Source organism: Lithobates pipiens, unplaced genomic scaffold, assembly GCF_037356315.1.
Source record: "Lithobates pipiens isolate NorthernLeopardFrog02 unplaced genomic scaffold, aLitPip1_a1.2 Scaffold_16, whole genome shotgun sequence".
Lineage (NCBI taxonomy): Eukaryota > Metazoa > Chordata > Amphibia > Anura > Ranidae > Lithobates > Lithobates pipiens.
In genome coordinates this window covers 366,126,935-366,147,902 of record NW_027507748.1, presented here as the reverse complement: position 1 = coordinate 366,147,902, position 20,968 = coordinate 366,126,935, and the positions used below count along the sequence as shown (strand labels likewise).

The 20,968-nt window shown below is 40.7% G+C and overlaps 1 protein-coding gene across 1 annotated transcript; it reads right to left on the bottom strand.

The window, feature by feature from the left end:
* Positions 1-2,701: 2,701 nt before the first annotated feature.
* Positions 2,702-20,289, bottom strand: GALE (UDP-galactose-4-epimerase). The gene is made up of 11 exons (XM_077482068.1): positions 20,142-20,289; positions 13,846-13,974; positions 11,372-11,490; positions 9,550-9,663; positions 8,628-8,804; positions 7,921-8,034; positions 6,765-6,831; positions 5,395-5,480; positions 4,381-4,458; positions 3,787-3,901; positions 2,702-3,185 (listed from the first exon to the last, which is right to left on the bottom strand). Exons 2-11 carry the CDS (start codon positions 13,964-13,966, stop codon positions 3,127-3,129), a joined length of 1,050 nt encoding a protein of 349 aa, XP_077338194.1. The 5' UTR covers positions 13,967-13,974; positions 20,142-20,289; the 3' UTR covers positions 2,702-3,126.
* Between the last annotated feature and the right edge of the window lie 679 nt (positions 20,290-20,968).

Below are 20,968 nucleotides of genomic sequence, written 5' to 3'. Positions count from 1 at the left end.
ACCTAGAGACATGCAGTTACTCTAGGAGAGCTGGACAGGGCCTTAGAAGGTCTTTAACCCATCAGCAGGACCAGTATCTGCTCCTTTGTGCAAGGAGGAACAGGATGAACACTGCCAGAGCCCTACAAAATGACCTCCAGCAGGCCACTGGTGTGAATATCTCTGACCAAACAATCAGAAACAGACTTCATGGGAAGTTGGCCTGAGGGCCCGACCTCTTCTAGTGGACGCTGTGCTTGCTGTTTGGCCCCATGGCATTTGCCATTGAACATCAGAAGTGGCAGATCTGCCACTGGTGCCCTGTGCTTTTCACAGATGAGAGCAGGTTCACCGTGAGCACCTGTGACAGACATTAAAGGGTCTGGAGAAGCCGAAGAGAACGTAATGCTGCCTGCAACATCGTTCAGCATGACTGGTTTGGTGGTGGGACAGTGATGGCCTGGGGAGGCATATCTAAGGAGGAACGCACAGACCTCTACAGGCACAATAGCACCCTGACTGCCATTAGGTATCGGGATGAAATCCTTGGACCCATTGTCAGATCCTATGCTGGTGCACAACAATGCCCAACCTCAGGTGGCGAGAGTATGCAGCCAGTTCCTGAAAGATGAAGAAATTTAATAGCCCCCACGCTCAGCTGCCCTAAATCCAATTGAAGATCTCTGGGACATGTGGGAACATGTTTTGGTCCATTCAAAGCCGCCAGGTTGCACTTCCGTCTGTTCAGGAGATGCCCTGGTCCAGATCTGGGAGGAAATACACCAGGACACCATCCATCGTCTCATTAGGAGCATGCTCGGAGGTTGTTAGGCATGTATAGAAGTATGTGGGGGCCATACAAAGTACCATTTTGAGTTGCTTCAATGAAATTTCAGCAAAATGGACTAGCCTGTTGCATCTTTTTTTTTTTTATTTACATTTTTGAGGTGTCTTTAAATTCAGCCCTCTGTAGGTTTTAATTTCTATCAAAAAAATGTGGCATCCTTTTGTAATATATTACCCAGTCCATATCAGTATAGATATCCAGCATGCTATTTTTTCCCCATTGAGATCTCAAGGGTTTTCAAAATGTTCCTTTAAATATTTTTGCGCAGTGCATATTTACTATGTTTTGTTAGTCATTCATCCCCTCCAGAAGTCAGCTCTGAATGACTGACTCTAAATCATGCATTTCCTCCTTCCCACATCCAAAGGCAAATTAATCCATCCTGATCACACCATCCCTCTCCTTCTCTGGTTTTCCAATATCTGACACTCCCACACAATGGTGATGATTTCACTACTGCACGCATCTTTTTGCCTTTTCTCCAGCCGCTAATTATTCTCTTTCAAATAAAAAAAAAAGGTAATAAGCAACAGACGTTTGCAATCCATCAGCAGCTCCCAATACCACCAATGAATACTCCATAAACCTCAAAGTAAGTAATCCAAAGCCATCACAAAGTACCATACTCGGCATATAAAAGGAAGATGGGACATACATCACTTCTATTAGCTATACCACTCAAGGCACATATGCCTTGGGTAGTAATTAACTACTTCAGTACAATGCACTTCCACCCCTTTCCTGCCCAGGCCAAACTTTCAGCTTTCACCTCTGTCGCATTTTCAATGACAATTGCGCGGTCATGCAACGCTGTACTCGCACAAAATTTTCCCCATTTGAGACAGATAGTGCTTTATTTTGGTGGCATTTAAATAATTTTTTTTTTTTTGCTAAACAAAATGGGAAAAAAAAAAGGCTGGTGGGCACCGATAATCAGTGCAGATTCCCATCATGAGCTGCTTATCGGTTCTCCTCTACTGACACCCTGTCAGCGTGGGCACTTCCTAGTTATGCTGTGATTGAACACAGCTGATCACATTGTAAAGAGCCTACATCATAGAGATCAGAGATGCAGTGTGTCGGAGTGATACATCATGCTGCATACCCCTGGGGGCCTGCCTGAGTAGCTTGTTCTGAAGGACAAGGACACACACAAATTTTAGTTTTCATTGCAGAGAGATCACATTGCAAAGACAAGTGCAACATTTTCCAGTCGCGGAAGACCCCTTTGTCAGGCATGTGATGAAGGGGTCCTGTGCTGCTCTGAAACGTTGCACTTGTCTTTAAAGTGATCTGTCTGCAATATAGAACCTTTGGACAGTGGATGTAGATCCTTGGTGTGCTGGCAAATAAATACGCTTTCTTGCTGTGTCCAGGATCCAGCTGGTAATTGCTACAGCCCCATACCCTTGGGGAGCCTGGTTTTCCAGGAATGTGTGCGATAGGAAAATAGACCAGATTTTTATGAAGGACGTCAAGCCAGAACGGGTGAGCTACCACCCGGCTGTTATTTTGCTATAGGCCAGGATGTGGTTTTTTTAAAAAAAAAAAAAAAAAAAAAAAAACAAAACACACACACACACACACACACAACACTCTACACCTAGGCTAATTGACCCAATTTGTGGTGGGATATACATTATTATGGAAACCATTTTTTTTACAATTATAAGAAATGTAGAAGGTATGGAAATGGTATCTAGGTTCAAGGAAACACTGGAATTTATCATCTGTTCTTGGTAGGACTAGAAGACAGTTTTTTTTGTTTTGTTTTTTGCCTGTATAACCCAGTTATCCTAAAAGCAAATCTTAACTGCTTTCTGATGACAGGCTTTACAAATATTGTGAAATGATCATTTAATAGCCAAAACAAAAAAAAAAAAAAATCAATTGTTTATAAATATTTTTTTTTCTACCGTCATGCAATTAGCATCATAACCATTCCTCAGGATACAATGTATTTGATTAAATTTTACAAGAATATGACAGCAGATGTTGATTTTAAAAGTTTCGTCATAACAAGGTTTTGTTTTTTCTTCCTTAATTACAAAAATGTTCATCAATCACAAAATGTCCAGATTATTGTTCCTTTACAACCGTTGTGAAATTACATGCAGGAGGTAGAAGTGATGTTATGAGCAAATGGCCCTTGTACTGCATGAGGTCCTGAGATTTGGTTTGAAAGTCTAGAAGTAATTTGTAGTACTATATGAAAAACTCTTGTCCAGATTATAAATAAGTATTAGTGAAGTAGGTAAAAAAAAAAAAATAGTAAGGGAGAAATCTGTAAACATTGCTTCTCATGATTCAGTGCTAAACCCAGTTGGATTGAAGGACTGCCACCGCCACAAATCTTCACCTGTAAAAAACAAAAAAAATGGATTAGCTTTTGGAAGATTAACATTCAATTTCGGTAGTCAAAATTCTGTTCTCTGCAGTTGAATATGACCTCAGATAAACCATATCCTGGATAGATAAGAACCTCCACAGACATTCATTTACAAAATCAGTACAAAACAGTGAGTGCTAGTTAAAAAGATACAGCTGGCACTGAAAGGTGAACAGACAATCCTCAAACAAGCAATTTAGACAAAAAAAAAAAAAAGTGCGGTAATGAAAACAAAGTATATAAATGAAAAAAGTCCATATCTGCACAGTCCCAGGTCAATAAAACTAACAAAGATGACTTTGTAGGGCTTCCAAACATCCACAAAGACAAGGAAGACAGTTGCCTCTCCCATCATCTATGGAGTTTCTCTAAAAACTACCAGCCATTAAATACTCATGCTGTTTCAATACCTTAGTATATAAAAAAAATAAAAGAGCCAAGTTCATATTGCAAAATGTTTTGGCCTAAATTAAATGTTTCCCCCCCCCCCCCCCCCCCAAAATATCACTGCAGAAAATTTAATACCAATAAACAGCATTTTATATTCATTTGCAGTTTTTTTGTAACTTACACATTCTGTCCAAGCCAAATTCTGCCTTCCAGCCAAGGTCATCTTTAGCCAGGGTTGGATCTGCATAGCATGTTGCAATGTCCCCGTCCCTTCTTGGTGCAATTTTATATGGAATCTTAGGACACAAGCACACATTGCATCACTTCTAAAACATTGTTTATGTAATACAAATAGTTTGCCAAAAACGATAAAAATAAAATAAAAAGTGCAGCTTGTGCTGCAATACTCCATTGGCTATATTACCAATAAAACCAGTGCCCTGCACTCACATCAATGATGCAGAGAGTGGTCCTAAAGTCATCACATCAGTGATGCTCTCTGCTTCATTGAGGTGCGCCCACTGCCAAAAAAGACAGGGGATCTTACATAATTGGCCTAAAGATACCTGAAAAAATAAATAAATACAGCCGGGGTAAAGGGGTGGATAAGTACTCAATTTGTGTATGTATAAAATTATATTTCTTTACAATGTCAAGGTTTATCAGTCAGCTTGAACAGATCAAGGTTTAACCGTCTGGTAATAAAGTTGTAAACAAAAAAAAAAAAAGGGAAGAAGAAATGAAATATAGCATGTTTGGCTACATAGAGACCAACCTTTTTGCCCGATGCACGTTCCATGGCCACCACCATCTGCAGTACAGAGTATCCTACTCCGGTGCCAAGATTATATACCTGCAAAGCATAAACCATAAGCAGTCTTCCAATTTAAAAATGTAAAGGATGCTCTGCTGTGGCTTCAAAAATGAACAACTGTTTTAAGGCAGCTGAATATGCACACTAATACTACATGATGTTGGGGAGTTATATATATTATTTTTTGACCAGCTGCCACCAATTTATAGATTATATTTTAATGCACACACTCTCCATGTGCCAGAATGGCCTGATGACTTAAACCCTTTAAAACATTATTTTCTTTAAGAGGAACTATAGCAGAGAACAATGCTAGCTGAAACTTTTGCACAGTATTAGCTCAACTGTATAGATACAATTGCATTAAAAAGTAATTTTGTAAAATAGAGCTATATCAGAATATGAAAACAAGATAATAGCCGCCATAGGCTTGTTTTGACCCACTAACACAATTGGGACACATTCTTAGCCATCAAAGGGCATTACATGTAAACCAGCCTCTTTTACAGGTGGACTAGTATGCGAGAATTGTGCCTCTACAATTACATTTCCATTTTTTCCTTCTTTTGTATGCTACTGTTCACAGTCAAATAGTTACCTGGGTGTGGCCTGGGACGAAGCTCAGGTAACCCATAGAAAATCAAGTCCAAATACCCAGGTATTTTGCACTGTAAAATTGTTCTGTACATTTCCTGCATTTAGTCATTGTTTGCCCAAAGCCTGGATGCAAGTCTCTTGTAATTCCTGTAGCATCCTGCTTGTGGCACCTGTACCAACTTTATTTATTTTAATATATCCATAGTTTGCTATTCGTACTTCTCCTATCCAAAATGATCTTAAATTTTTATTATAATATATATATATATATATATATATATATATATATATATATATATACACACATATATACATATACACACACACTTTTTTTTTTTTTTTTTTTAAAGAAATGCAGTATGGAAAATGAAGACTCACCTTACAGCTACTACTGGTCTGCAGCTTATTGAGAGCAGCAATGTGACCCTTAGCCAGATCTACTATGTGAATGTAATCTCGGACCCCTGAAAAAAAAAAAGACATCCAGAATGTATTATAGTCAAAATACAATAAAACTGCTGGGCTTTAGAAGGCAATCCTCATTACTACATTTTCTATTTCAATAATTTTTATTGTTTTCCAATAAATAAAAAAGGTTTTTATTTACTCCTTTATTTTTTTACAGAAATAGGTCATTACTGCATTTTAACTCTAAGTGGAGTACATGTGAAATGCATACATACTGTGCTTTTCGCAAAAAAATAAATAAAATAAAAATCTATTTCTTTCCATCCACCCCTGTGATCTGTGAGTTACACACCTCTGCCACACAGCATAGTTCTTCCTGACAGGGAAGGGGAACAGATTTTTCTACTGTCATTTAGTGCCGGGGATCTACTAACTGGGTAGTGAAAGGAGAAGAGACAAACTGACACCTGTATCTCTATTGCCCTGCTCTCTCATCCCATCAGCATGTTCTTTACTGTATATTGCAACACAATTTACTGGGTCCTTTGTGCTGCTTATCCCTCACCCAGTCTGAGGTCTGCTGTACAAAGGATTGCATAGGGCTAATTCAGGTACACAGTTTCTTGAAATTAATGAATCTAAATATATATTAAATGATTACAGAGCTGCATTCATTTGTGTATTTTATATCTGCCCAAAGTTCAACTTTAACTAATGTTACGCTATTTCATTAAAGCCAATCCAATATTTCAATTTATTTTCTAGTTATATAGACTAGGAACAATTGACTGAAATGTGATTTATTGAAAAAGGCAAATGAGGGGACACTGTGGTTAGGTTGCCTCAGAAGGAGGATCCATGACCCTGCATTCACAGATCTGCTCAGTCTTCCTAACAAAATCAGAGCTAGGCATCATTCAAACTGAAAGACTGAGGATATCTTATGGGGAAAAGGTATAACTGCAGGGACAGGACTTCTTGTTACAGGGCGATAGTCCACTAGTTGTGCTACTGAATCATCCTATCTGTATCCTATTCCTGGTAAATAATGCAAGCGGTCATTTTTGACACACATTGCAGACATGATCCACCGTTATCACCATCGGGAGGCCCATCAATGAAGTGCAGTCAAAGTTGAAGTGACTACATGCAGACAGGAAGTGGCTGAATGATACTAGAGGAGATCCGTAAAAAAAAAAAAAAAAAAAAAAAAAACAAAAAAAAAAGGAGGGGGGGGGGGGTGCAGAACCCATATTTCATTGCAAAGGCAATTCAGGATGCACCATACTTTAGCAAACTAAAAACATCACACAGGATGTAATCTAACCCATACTGCTTACCTGTCCCATCTGGTGTATTGTAGTCATTTCCAAAGACATTCAGGTGCTCCCGTCTTCCAACAGCAACCTGAATAACAGGCAAAATGTGGGTTATGCCCATTTTACCCCAGCTTTCTTGCAGACTTCAAAGCCTAAGATTTTTCACCAACATACATAAATATTTCTTTCAACTGTGTGCTGAACAAGGAGCCACTCTGCTTCCAAAAGTCCAGAGTATAAATATTACCGTATTTATTGACGTATAACATGCACCTTAACTTTAAGATGGAAGTTTTGGGGGGGGGGGGGGGGGAACCCTTTCCACAGCCCCTTGCGTAGTACACAGACCCTTTTCATTATAAAGGAGCCCCACACTCCCAGGAAACTGGCCTTCAGTCTCCTGTGACAGCACTGCCAGCATTCTCTAAAGTTGAGAAAACATCACTGTCAGCCCCTTCCACACTGCTCCTCCTGTGTTACTCATTGTAAATCAAGGCTTCTAAATACCTCAATTAACACTGCGCTTTCATCGACCCAGTCATGTGACTGCTCTCCTCCCTTTCACTGATGCTCATGTGACTGCTCTCCGCCTCCAAATAAAAAGCTAGGAGGAGCGGTATATGAGAAAGGACTGGCAGTAATGTTTTCTTAACTTTAAAGTATGCTGGCAGCGCTGTCCCAGGACCAGGAGAGGCGGGGTGGCCAGCCTGACCCCCCCTCAATGGGTGGCACCCAGGGGCGGACCGCCCGATCCCCGCCCCATGTTGGTAAAAAAAAAAAAAAAAAAAATTAAAAAAAAAATGATAATCAGTGTACAGGCACAGTTTTCCCTTCTATTTTCAGGGGGGTGTTTTATACACCGACAAATAAGTATATGATACAGGGAAAAGTCCACCAGCTCTTCTGCATTTCACTCCAGCAGGAGCTTAGACATGATGGTTGGTAAGTGGGATACAGAACTGATGATATTTAAATATTGTACGAGAAAAAATAAAATAAAAAAATTTGCTGCCATGTACAAAACATTGAAAATATTATTTTGATGTGTCAGACGTATTGGTTTATTGAACATATCTTAGCTATTAGTTTATTATACACAGCCATTGCTGAAATCACAGGAACATATGTTTGGCTGCTCCAACAACTCACACTGTATGTATTTCCATTACGTACAAACCTGCGAGACATATGGCATCAAATTATTTGGAATGCCCTGAGGATCTTCTCCAATACGACCAGATATGTGGGCTCCGATGGGGTTAAAATACCGCAGGAGAATGGCACTCCATTCCTAAAAAGACATAGATCATATTATTTCACCCATTGAAAATGAACCACACCACACAATTTGTTCACTGAAGCCAAACTTTGATTATATACTAAAAAAGCATAGGAGACTTTGGATTAAAATTTCAAAAAGGAGACGTTAGGCATGGTGAGCTTTGTATATTCTCAGTATAGGTTTCCATTAAAGCAGAAACACACACACACACACACACACACACACATATTCCCAGATAGCTAAAAAGGATATAAATCGACTTTGTGTGTACAAAGTGCCTTTGCAAACCCAGGTGTTAGCTTGTAAAGAATAATAACACACACACACACACACACACACACACCTCTGTCCTGCACATAGCAGGTCCCATCCACTACAGACTGCCTGCAGAAGACCAGTTACTTGATTTAAGGAGACAGCAGAAGTAGTGACTGGTCTTTATCACAGGAATCTCTTGCACAAAGGCAAAACACAGACGTGCTGTCCAAATTTGGACGAAATACACAAAGCCCACCAAGATTTAACTAAAAATGCACCACGTGACTTTTGTATTAAGACAGTAGTTGATAATCTGAGTTCAGTTGTAAAGGTTTATCACTCACCGCATCAGCTTTGCACTGATCCTGGATTATTTCCTCAATGAAATATTTTGTTTTTCCATATGGATTTGTGCACCCACCGACTGGGTGCTTTTCATCTAACGGAAGGTACTTGGGGTCACCGTAGACTGTTGCAGAGCTGCTGAACACTATTTTCTTTACACCATGAGCATTCATTATCTGGAAGCAGAAATTAAAACAATTCAATGATCTATTGTATCCTAAGAACTTAAACACTGGTCATTTTGCAACACGTAGGTATTCAGGACATGGCGATTGCCGTACCAATATGAAAAAACCAAAAAGATTTCCTTTAGACATACTTAAAAAAAAAAAGGGAGGTGGATATATTTGGTCTTTTTTTCTAGAATAATCAGTAAGCTCTTTTTATAGGATCAATATATGTAAATGTGATACAAGAAAAAAAAAATCCAAAATGGCCACAGTAGGTTTGTAGACCCCAAAAAGCTAAGCAGAGAGCCCTGGCCATTAGACTCTCTGAGAGCTATAACAAACAATCAGTGGACATAAGCCTCTAACATCCTGGTGCCCAACCTGTGAACTAGGGGCCCTTTGTCACTCTGACCATCTCATGTGTCTACATCTATATATTGTGGACTAACCCTTGAATACTACAGCGCTTGCGATTCAGGCTGGATTCACACCAATGCATTTTTAATGCTTTTCGCATTCTGCAGATTTGCACTACAGAACGTGTTCCATAGGAAAAAAATTGTAAATGGGCTGTAGTGCAAATCTGCAAAATGCAAAAAGCACTAAAACTGCACAGGTGTGAATCCAGCCTCACTCAGTATTACGCATCATAAACTAACAACTCTTAATTACTAAAATCAGCAAGAACTGCCTAAAAGGAAGCCTATATTTTATATTATTATATTAATCAACACAACGGCAAAACACTCACCTCCAAGAGTTGGATTGTGCCAGTAAGATTCACCTTATAATACATCAATGGCTTCTCCACAGACTCTCCAACTGCTTTCAGGCCAGCAAAATGCATAACAGCAGAGAACTTGTGCTGGAGAGAGGATAAAGCACACATATTACATTATCAAAAAAAGATTTTAAGCTCTCAAAAGCCAGGCTCACCTAACCCTCTAGTATTAAATTGTATTGTAACTGCACTTTGTGATATAAAGCAGCCTTTCTCAACCGATGTGCCGCCAGAGGTTCTCAGGTGTGCTGCGAGATCATGGTAGAGAAGGGCTGTTAGATGAGCCCGATCTCCCGATCCCCTGCCAAACTGTACAACGGCACTGTGAGGGAGCTTGGTCAGCCTCAAAGTGAAAGTCAGGCAGGGTGAGTGTTTGTCTGTCCAGCCATGTGGGTGCACATGTGTGTCTGCACGTATCTGTATGTGTGCATGTGCTTTTTAGGGCATGTCTGTGATAGCAGCAGGGACTGCAGCTCCTCTGAAAAGCAATGCATGCTCAGATTGCTTCTTAGAGGCATTTGGCAGGTGGTAGAGAGGCAATTTGTTGCCTCCTCACCACCTGTTTTAAGCCCGTAAATGCAGCACCACCCCACTTGCAACCGTGTAATGCACATAGTTGGGGGTGGTTGCAGTTACAGCCCCATTCACGCTTGGTATACCTCCTGCTGCAGCCACAGCAGGTAAAGGGGGAGCAGTTGGGGTGATAAATCAGCTCAACTATGTGGTTTTACCACCCACTCCCCGACATGTAAAACAAGCCCTTGGTTCACATCTGTGTGGATGTGTGCTGCATGTAGGGCAGCCCATTGATTGCAGTGGGCTTCCCTACCCACAGAAATGCAGGGAAAGAAGTCCCCAACCCTCTTTTTTATATTCACTGCACCATTTTTGCCAATGTGTGAGGTACCATTAAGCATTAATGGTAACCCTAAAGAGCAGAGCATTTGTGAATGTCTGGAACGAGTGTGGGTTTTTGCACATATTCCACAACACTAACGTGAACCAAGCCTTGAACATGGGTGCCTCAAGACTGAAAATATTTTTCAAGGGCGTCCCAACTGGAAAAGGTTGAGAGTTGAGAAACACCGATATAAAAGTGCTGCACAAACTGTTGGTGCTAAGTAAATCCTGTATAATAATAAACAACTTTTCTGTACACGTTTTCAAGGTAGTCTCCAAGAAATACTCACATTTCATTGGGGGAAAAAAATAAAATTAAAAATAAAAAACCACCACACACAAAATATACCAACTATTTATAGAAACTAAAGAATAAAAAATAAATTAAAAAAGGCATTTCTCCATTCAGCCGCCCCGTGAGATGGTCGCGGGTATGCCCATGGGGATAGAGTCTGCTGGACCCGCAACCGGACTCACTGGGGTCCCGACCGGCACGCGCGGTGCGCTCACGATGGCAGGGCGGCATTAAAGATTGGACGTACCTGTACGTCAATATGTCTGCCTGTGCCATTCTGCTGACGTACATCGGCGTGCGCCGGTCGGGAACCATTTAAACAGAGGCAAAGATAGCAGCTTCCTTGGCTGAAAACGATAGGGGAGTTTACTTCCACTTCAACAGAATCTAGCACATCTGTGCATACTTATAGTAGCAAATAAGCATCTCATTTTAGCTTGTTCAGTTAGGCTTTGAAAATGCTAGAAGAGGTTTGCCGTGCACAACTGCTCCAGATTCTGGCTGCTCCACTAAATTATCATCAGAGTGCTTTAAATACTACATGTACCTCCAGTAAGGGTTTTAATCTACCGTAAACACTGATGATTAAAAATGTACCTTGTCAAACAAACTGTTCAGGGCAGCCCGGTCTAGCATATCCACCTCTTCAAACTCAATCTTCTTGTTGCCTACAATTTCTTGCACTCTCTGCAGACTTTCAGGAAGACCATTGACCCCTTGCAGGAATTAAGAGAGTGATTATTCCAGATAGTCATTTATTACACCCTGGTTACAACTTCCCAGCTAGCTCCAATATAAAATGAAAAACTGTTATAATACATATTAGAAAGACAAACAGAATACGTCTACACAGTATTCATTAATCAATAAGATTATGTTTTTCATCACATACATATCTAGGATAAGGTTCAGGTTCCCTTAAATAAAATAAAAATTATATGCATTGTCATTCATCCCAAAGATGTTCTATGGGGTTGAGGTCAGGACTCTGTGCAAGCCAGTCAAGTTCCTCTACCCCAAACTCACTCATCCATGTCTTTATGGACCTTACTTTGTGCACTGGTTCACAGTCATGTTGGAACAGGAAGGGGCCATCCCCAAACTGTTCCCACAAAGTTGGGAGCAGGAAATTGTCCAAAATGTCTTGGTATGCGGACTCTTTAAGAGTTCCCTTCTTTGGCACTAAGGGACCAAGCCCAGCCCCTGAAAAACAACCCCACACCATAATCCCCCCTCCACCAAATAATTAGGACTCATGCACAAACAAGGTCCATAAAGACATGGATGAGCAAGTTTGGGGTGGAGGAACTTGACTGGCCTGCAGAAAGTCCTGACCTCAACCTGATAGAACACATTTGGGATGAATTAGAGCAGAGACTTTTTGTCAACATCAGTTCCTGACCTCACAGATACACTTCTGGAAAAATGGTCAAACAATCCCATAGACACACTCCTAAACCTTGTGGACAGCCTTCCCAGAAGAGTTGAAACGGTTATAGCTGCAAAGGGTGGGCCAGCTCAATATTGAAGAGTTCATGTAAAAGGCAGGTGTCCCAATTATAATATTATATATACACACACACATACATAAGCCAAACGTTGTCCACCTAAACTACCTCACAAATTCACAGTGTCCTCCTTAATCCCCATAATTAAAAACCTTTACACTACGGTGTCATCTGCGGTCTCTTAATTCATTTAGTAAAACACCAGTCCCTACTCTTTACTATTCTCTAGTACATTTGTGCCAGTTCTTCCACATTAAAAATGTCCTGCTGCTGGCAAAATTTACACTGCTGTATCCAGGGCAGTCTTTAAGGCAGGGCAAAAGGGGCAGCTGCCCTGGGCCCTGTCATTGTTGTGGGGCCCAAGGCAGCTGCCTCATACTTGTCAACTATCTCAGTTTACATTCCCTTGTCCATTGAGGTTTTAGCCCCGTGCTGTGTCCTGATATCTCAGTGTGAAGTGCTGCTACTAATGCTGCCCAGCTCTGCCCTACTGTTGTGTACAGATGACTCACCTGCCGACCCTGTGTTTACATGTAAATAACCGGCATTTATATATAAATAGCAGTGACATGCATATGTAAATAGCTGAGGCCAACGGCATTGATATGTAAATAAAGGCAGTATTCATATGTATATCATGCCCCCCCTGCAGTGAGAAGATGATGTGCTGTAACCTATAGCAACCAGTGAGCAGTATTACTGTACAGTAATCTCTAGCAGCCAATCAACAAGCAGAAATCATGTGCTGTAGCCTCTAGCAACTAAACAGTGAACCTTAAGGAGTGCTGTAACCTCTAGCAACCAGTCAGTAAGCAGTAATGATATGCTGTAACCTCTGGCAACCAATCGCAATCGCTGTCTGATCTGATACAGTAAACTGATTTTAAGTCTAGCTGCTATTTATTGTATGTCTCAGAGAAGGTGGAGAGCGAAATTGCATGGGGGGGGGCCCTAAGAAAATTTTTGCCCAGGGCCCAATCAATATTAAAGACGGCCCTGGCTGTATCATCTGCAGTCTCCTAATTTTTAATGAGAGCATGACAGAAATTAGCCAGTGGTAGGATGGTTTTACATCAGTGAGGACAGGGTGAGCCACAGCAAACTACTAGCCAATATTTATCCTGCAGTGAAACAAGTCTTCAACATTTTGATAAAAAAAATGAATACGTAACCCAAGCCAATAGTACAAGAAAATAAACAAACATTCTACAGCTAAATATGTGCTGCAAGGGATATGCTGTTGCGATATGCTGAGACTGCCTGCAAAAACTTTACTGTTGTGTATTTTCAGTCTTACCCTTGAAGCCACATGACAGACCTGCTCTACTGTGTTTTTGCCCTCAAAAACGCCAGAATTTAAACAAGGTTTACCCTTATAGACTTCAATAAGATTTGCCATTAAGTTCACGTTCACTGAATTTTGAGCAAGATTTGTTGGAACGCTGGGCAAATTGATCCCAGGCAGGACACAGAAAATCTCATGATTAAAAACCATTGAAATATTCCAATTATGCAAAAATAAAACATTAAAATTAAAAAATAGTTTGCTATGGTCTGGCTTACCTCGAATAGCATTGTGGAAATTATCAAGGACTACTGGTTCATATCCAGCTTCCAGCAGTTCCAGGACACAGTGACTACCAATGTAACCAGCACCTCCAGTCACCAACACCTTCCCAGTCATTGTACTACCTGTTTAGAAAACACGAGAGAAAAAGAGAAAAATGTTCTGTTAAAAAGGGGAGAAACTCACTGAATAGATTAACTGGCTCAAGATGCTGGCAGCAGAACCTTAATTAAAAACATGAATCTAGCTGTTGACTCCCGCACAGCCAATAAAATGCACAAAGAAGTAGTGTTCCTTGAAGAAACTTTTATAGAGATGGTTGACCAAATGAAAATCATGCCACATGGAGGATTAAAAAAAAAAAAAAAAAAAACTCAGCTTACTGAAACCAGCACGTACACCCTGGCCAAGTTACTTCTAAAATGAATCACCTACTGTATGCATTACATCCAGCTATTAAACCAGTGCTTCCAGAATATCAATCATTATTAAAAAAGGGAGGAGGATGCATTAAGAGAGCCTGACTGAGAACAGCTAAAAGAGCCACAATGGTGGTGTGCAATCCTCATTTGTAAGTACTCTTAAGATAATGACATATCCCTTCTTTGCTGGAAGGCACAATGTAAATACTAAAATCAACAGATTCATGGTATTACATTATGTTTAAAAAACACAACCAAAAACATGGATATTAGCAATTTGATTGTACAGCTGAAGAAGATTATACAATTAACTATGTAGTGCAAGGGCCTGCCTGCATTACATGGTTTGCTTAGGTGTGTCCTCCCATTACAAAGCTTTGATCAATCTAAAAAGGAGATTGTACAATCAGGTTGTACAGAGCATGGCCACCTATAACACCTTGGCAACATTAGCCCAGATGAGGATATACAGGTTATACTGGTAGAAGACGAACATCGTTAACAAATATAACCATGGTATTGTTGTGAATGCGTGGTACGTAAATTTTAATTTAAAAAGGGGTACATTTAAATAAAATATAATTTAGTGTTTGGCGAATGGTAAATTATAAATAAAAGGGTCGTTTCTGAATATAGGTACAGTGGATTTACAGTGCCTCTAGCCAATTACAGCAATAACTAAATAAAAATATGAATTTTGTTCAGACAATCAGTTGTAAACCACAACAATTTCCTGAGTTCTTAATCTATGAGGAATTCTTATCAATGTATAAATATCTCCCAATTAAATTAATAAGTAAATAGTTGCATTAATATACAAGTATAATTAATTATACAATGCCGGAATTTCTAGTAGATAATATTTCATAAACATAATCAAAGACATCAAAGCAACAACAAAACAAATTTTCTTAATATTTGAAAAATAACCCCGGGGCAGCCCCAACCAACTATTTAAAAAGGGGGTGGTTAACCCGGTTTTAAATAAATAATAATAAAAAAAATTATTATCTCTTGTTGCTTGTAAGACAATTTTCTGGACTTTCTCCGGCTGGAAGAAAGGCGGAAAATATCTATCTGTTGGCTCCTCAAGATATAGATTATTAATTTAAAAAGTCCTAACTTAAAAGGGGATATCAAATTGCAGTGGACAATAGACAATTTCTCAGGGACCACAATAGCCAATTTAGTTGCAATATATTTGTTTTGTCCAATGAGATAGGGAGTGGTCAATTATCGCCAAGCTTCGTGTTCGTTCAGAAAGTATTATCGTGTGGGTGGGTGTGGTCTCCCTCAAATCATGTGCGTTTCTGCTTTTAATGGGGTGCAATCCCATTGTTGAATTATCACCCATATTCGGAACCAATCAATCAAAAGATGGTAAACATGAGGTGGAGAGGTAACTGTCCTAATTCTCACCCGCCCATTTGTGATCACGGTAAATGTGTAATCAGAACAATGGTGTCTAGTATCATTATGAATTGTATTTTAATATGGTTCATATTCCTGTGATATGGTGATTGCTTGCCTTTATGACCTTTTTATTCCCTGCCCCATCCCGGGCACTGGCTAGAAGAAATTTAGACCTAACAAAATATACTGATATTGTCAGAGATTTATGGGATCAAACACAACCTTTCAACCATATTTATACAAGGACTTGATACCAGTATTATATGTGGATGACTCCAGTATTATTGATATTTTTGTATATCCAGGATAATACATGAAAATTATATATTTTTTTTTCTTGGTATATAATTTACTGGTGTCTGATTTTGTTCTATACGTCAGTTGTGTCAATACTATGTTCTTATTGGAGGTGCAACCTTGTTCTTGACACAACGGGCAGTTTACATGGACCTTCCTAGATATCCTGATCTCAAAACACCAGGTCACAGCATTGTCCATTGGGGTTGTGTAAAGTAGCACCATTGTTCAGGTCTCATATAACACACACACACACACACACACACACACACACACACACACACACGAGCTTGCATACTAAATTTCCACTTGAGTATAATTCAATCATCCTTTCCTCTGGTCTGGAATCTCCTTGACTGTGTAGATTTTATGAATTATAAAAATTCTTACGTAGCCACGCCATGACAGTATAGACCTGCCCACTCAATAGACAATTTGCATAATCCATCCTGAAACATTATCTCAAAGGTCACAGGGTGGAGCAGGTGCTACTGATGATTACATGTATTTCCTGCATATCCCACTTATTTCCTGCATGTTAATGGTGTTCTGCAATGCTGAGTCAGCCAACCATTCCCATAGGAACAGTTTTTAAGCACAATTTTGACACACACACACACACACACACACACACCAGAAGTTCTGCTTGTAGGAACCACTTAGTTACTTGCTATATATGTTTTTGCCTTTGGTACCAAAATCAAAATATAAAAGAGCTGAGCTCTGAATGGCTGCCAAGTGAGCTAGGTAGAACTTGCCTGTATACTTCTACCAACAATCCGTGTATAAAGTAAACTGGTCAGCATCAACCATGCTTTACAAATGGGGCAGGACAGTGGCTAAGTGGTTAGCGCTTCCTCCTAGCAGCACTAGGGCCGCTGGTGATGTGGACATATTGAAATACATATTTATATAAAGGAACCATTGTGAGGACTCCAATTATTTGTTCCCGAGAGGATGAATGCAAGCACTTACCATGCCCAGTCAAAATTATATATATTAATGGTATTATGAGCTATGGGCCTGGTTTGTGCTTACAAGAGTACAGAAGCATCTGCTGGGGCCTTCAACATTCAAGTGATATGCATTGCAATAGAGGTTATCCTTTTGTCTTTAGGGTTAATGGGCAGACAGTGTGTTAAGCAAGTATGGTGTACACCCATCCATTACAGTTGTGTCTCTTGGGTGAAGAAATGTAACTTGTATGGCCTCATGTGACCATGTGTATGAGGCCTTAGCAAGCATTTAACTTTGAGGCTGGATGTGCGTGTGAGAGATAGATAGAATAAAATTGGATGTGGGTTTCTCCACATCCAAATCGCATGACAGGAGACTGTCACAAGCTCTCAAAGGAGCTGATTCACACAGCTCCGGGGCCAATGGACGGGGCCGTGTATTGTAAAATCTTGGATGAGAACCTTCTTCACTCAGCAAGGACACTGAAGATGGGCCTTCCAGCATGACAATGACCCAAAACATACCGCCAAGGCAACAAAGGAGCGGCTCAAGAAGAAGCACATTGAGGTCATGGAGTGGCCTAGCCAATCTCCAGACCTTAATCCTATAGAAAATTTATGGAGGGAGCTGAAACTGAGTTGCCAAGCGACAGCCAAGAAACCTTAAGGATATCAAGAATTTCTGTAAAGAATGGACCAAAATCCCTCCCGAGATGTGTGCAAACCTGCTAACCAACTACAAGAAATATTTTGCCTCTGTGCTTGCCAACAAGAGTTTCTCCATCAAGTACTAAGTCATGCTTTGCTTGGGGGGTCAAATACTTATTTTACGTGCTGAACTGCAACTCCATTTAGAACATTTGTATTTATGAATTTTTGATTGATATTCTGTCTCTAGCATTTAAAATACACCTATGATAAAAATTTATAGGCCCTTAATTTCTTTACAAGTGGCAAAGCTCACAAAATCTGCAGGGGATCAAATAATTGGTTTCCCCACTGTACATATAGGGGGAGATTTAGTAAAACTGGTGCGTGTAACATTTTGGTGCAGCTTTGAATAGTAACCAATTTGTTTCCAGGTTTTATTGTCAAAGCTTCCATCCCGACACTAAAATCTCTGCATCTACAGACATCCACGATCTAACACTAACCTATCTGTCCCTATAAAGAAGGAATCAGTATACATACCTTTTCTGAAGCCAATCTGGTCCGGTCTCCAGTGGCGGAAGCTCTGCAGGAGGAGTTAGCCAACAACGGCTGTGAAATTAATGGGAAGTCATGTCACTCAGACTTACTATGGGGCTTCCATTATAGGCTAACTCCTCTGCACCCGCCTCCACAGCAAAGCCACAGCTGACAGCTCAGCGTAGGATCAGGTCAGTTTGGCTTCAGAAAAGGTATGTATACTGATTTCTTCTTTACAGGGCTAGATAGGTTAGTGTTAGATCGTGGATGTCTGTAGATGCAAGGATTTTAGTGTTAGGTTGACTTATACTTAGGCTCCTTTCACACATGCAGACCATTGGTCCGTTTTTTATCCATTGACGGATAAAAAAACAAAAAACAAAAAAAAAAAAAAACACATCAATGCATCTCCATGGAAAAACGGATGTAAATGGATGATCATCCGTTTACATGCGCATCTGTCAACACCTGTTTTTTTTAAATGGATCAAAGCCCTATTTTTCTTCCATTCGAAAAACAGAAGTAAACTGACAAACGGTCCGCACTTGTAATGGGAAACTAAAAACAAACAAAAAACAACACTGATGAGAAATGAATGAGCAGCTGATGAAAAACTGGATGAGCAGCTGATGAAATACTTCATGCATTTTGAAGCGACGTAACTGATGGAATGAATGGTCTGCATGTGTGAAAGGGACCTAACTGAATAAGCTGACATTAGAAGCTCATTGGCTACAATGCACAGCCTCACCAGATTATCAGGGCTCCAGTAAATCAATCCCACTGATCTCTTTTTTGAGGTCTCGTTCACACCATATGTACATGAAATCTGATGGGAAAAACGACAGCAGTTTTCATGCACGTCAGTTATGTGCCCTATTCACTCCAATGTTAATGTCAGGTCAGTCTCCCCCCCCCCCCCCCCAGAAAAAAAAATGCACTTGATACCAGTGTTGTGGTGTGAACAGGGCAGATAGAGAGCAATTTTTTTTTTTTTGTGCCCTTGTAGAACGCATGCAGAAAAACTGACGTCTCTGCACTATGGTGTGAATGAGCCCTAAATAATCACATGTCCACTGGAGCCCCATCCACCCATTCCCATATACTGCATGATACACAGCAGAGCAAGGAGGAAATGCTCTGCTGTCAATCAAGATCCCTGAGCCACCCTGAATCTGTCATGTCGGAATATCATGTGGGGAGGATCTCTGAAGGAAAGAGAACGTTCACGGCTTTCCTCTGAAAGAATCCAGAGCATGCCCAGAACAAGTGGCAACACAAGTGGGCAGAGCAACCTCAATAGTGCTGCCACTCTGAAAAAGGGAGCCGACTGAATCACCAGGTATTTACAGCACAAAAAAAAAAAAAAAAAAAAGAGAAGAAGAAGAAGACCAAACAACAACAAAAACCCAACAACAACCTAAACAATCTATGTATGAAGTCAGGCAGGCATTACATTATGATTACATGGTAGATCTAAAGGGGTTGTAAAAGTTCAGGGTTTTTTTTGGGAGGACCTCCGCTTTTAAGGTAAAAAACCTTTGAGGGTTTACAACCCCTTTAATTGTAGAGTCACTATAGTATGCAGCATCCAATATTAGGCACAACTCTAGACGTTGTATATTCACAGGTGTACCAAGCATCTGGATTAGATTGTCAGCTCCTTGTCCCAGGGATGTGATTTATACTGCTCAGAGGGGGTTTAGCTAGGTTGCTGCATTGTAACCCCAGGGGCCCATCTGTATGCCTTGCTATGACACTTCTGGGTCCCTTCAGTACAATTGGATTAGAGAATAAATTGTCGGTGCAGCCTGATTGGTTCAGAATCGTTTCCCCTGTGACTGTGATTAGGACTAATCAATGGAAGTTGCCTTCCACGGTAATCGGCTCCCTGTACTCATTACAATACAATCAGACATCCACTAACTATGGCTTGGATTATGATCACCCTGCTTCTGAGTACCAGGAACACAATGCCCGCTCTCACCCTCCCCTGTGTGTGGATGGTCGGCTCACCTGGTGTCAGGTCTACAGATTAACCTCTAGTCTGTCACTCGCTGGACTCTGACGGCTCAGTGCAGTCTCTTTAACTTCCCAGGGAGGCAGAGCGCGGATTGGCTGCTTTTAAGACAGTGGGCGGGGATCGGCATAGATTATGAATAAGAACAAAACGATCGTTCTCCTGGCTACAAATCCCCGCCTACTCACCGATCACCACGCCTCCCATTCATTCCGCCCGTCTACGTGGAGGTTACACGTTCCTATGCATCGTCATCCGCCTGCGTCCTATATCCTGATTCCTGATAGACGATTGTACAGCGGAGGGACAGTCAGCCATCTGAGCCACGCCTTTCCTTGTCATGTGACTCGTAGCTCTGTACTACACTGTACACCAGAGGTGGTCTGTTCTTTTGATAATGGAGAGTACATATAATATATAGGGAATATATTGCTACGGTAGGTGACAAGAGAATGTCAAACATTGCAGGCATGTTACACAAGATGGTCAGATGCAACAGGCATGCAATAGTTGTTGGACACAGTAATACACTGTACAATCTGATTGTACAACCTCATAGCTCTAGAGTAGGGATGAGCTCAGGCGTGTTCGCATGGAATATGTGCAGAGCCTGCCAGGAAGTCGGCGCAGCGCTGCACTAATCACAGGCAGTGAGATATTTCCCGATCTCTGCAGCCGCACATCGGGGAAATGTCTCCCTGCCTGTGATTAGCGCAGCGCTGCGCCGACTTCCTGGCAGGCTCTGCACGTGGAATATGTGAACACGCTTGAGCTCATCTTTACTCTAGGGTTGCCACATCATCCCTTTAATCCAGGACCCTAC

Coding starts and splice junctions, on each gene's coding strand:
- GALE (XM_077482068.1), bottom strand. CDS start 13,966: ATGACTGGGAAGGTGTTGGTGACTGGAGGTGCTGGTTACATTGGTAGT. Junction 6,832..7,920: donor TGATGCCATATGTCTCGCAG/GTTTGTACGTAA, acceptor CCTGTTATTCAG/GTTGCTGTTGGAAGACGGGA. Junction 5,481..6,764: donor CAATACACCAGATGGGACAG/GTAAGCAGTATG, acceptor TTTTTTTTTCAG/GGGTCCGAGATTACATTCAC.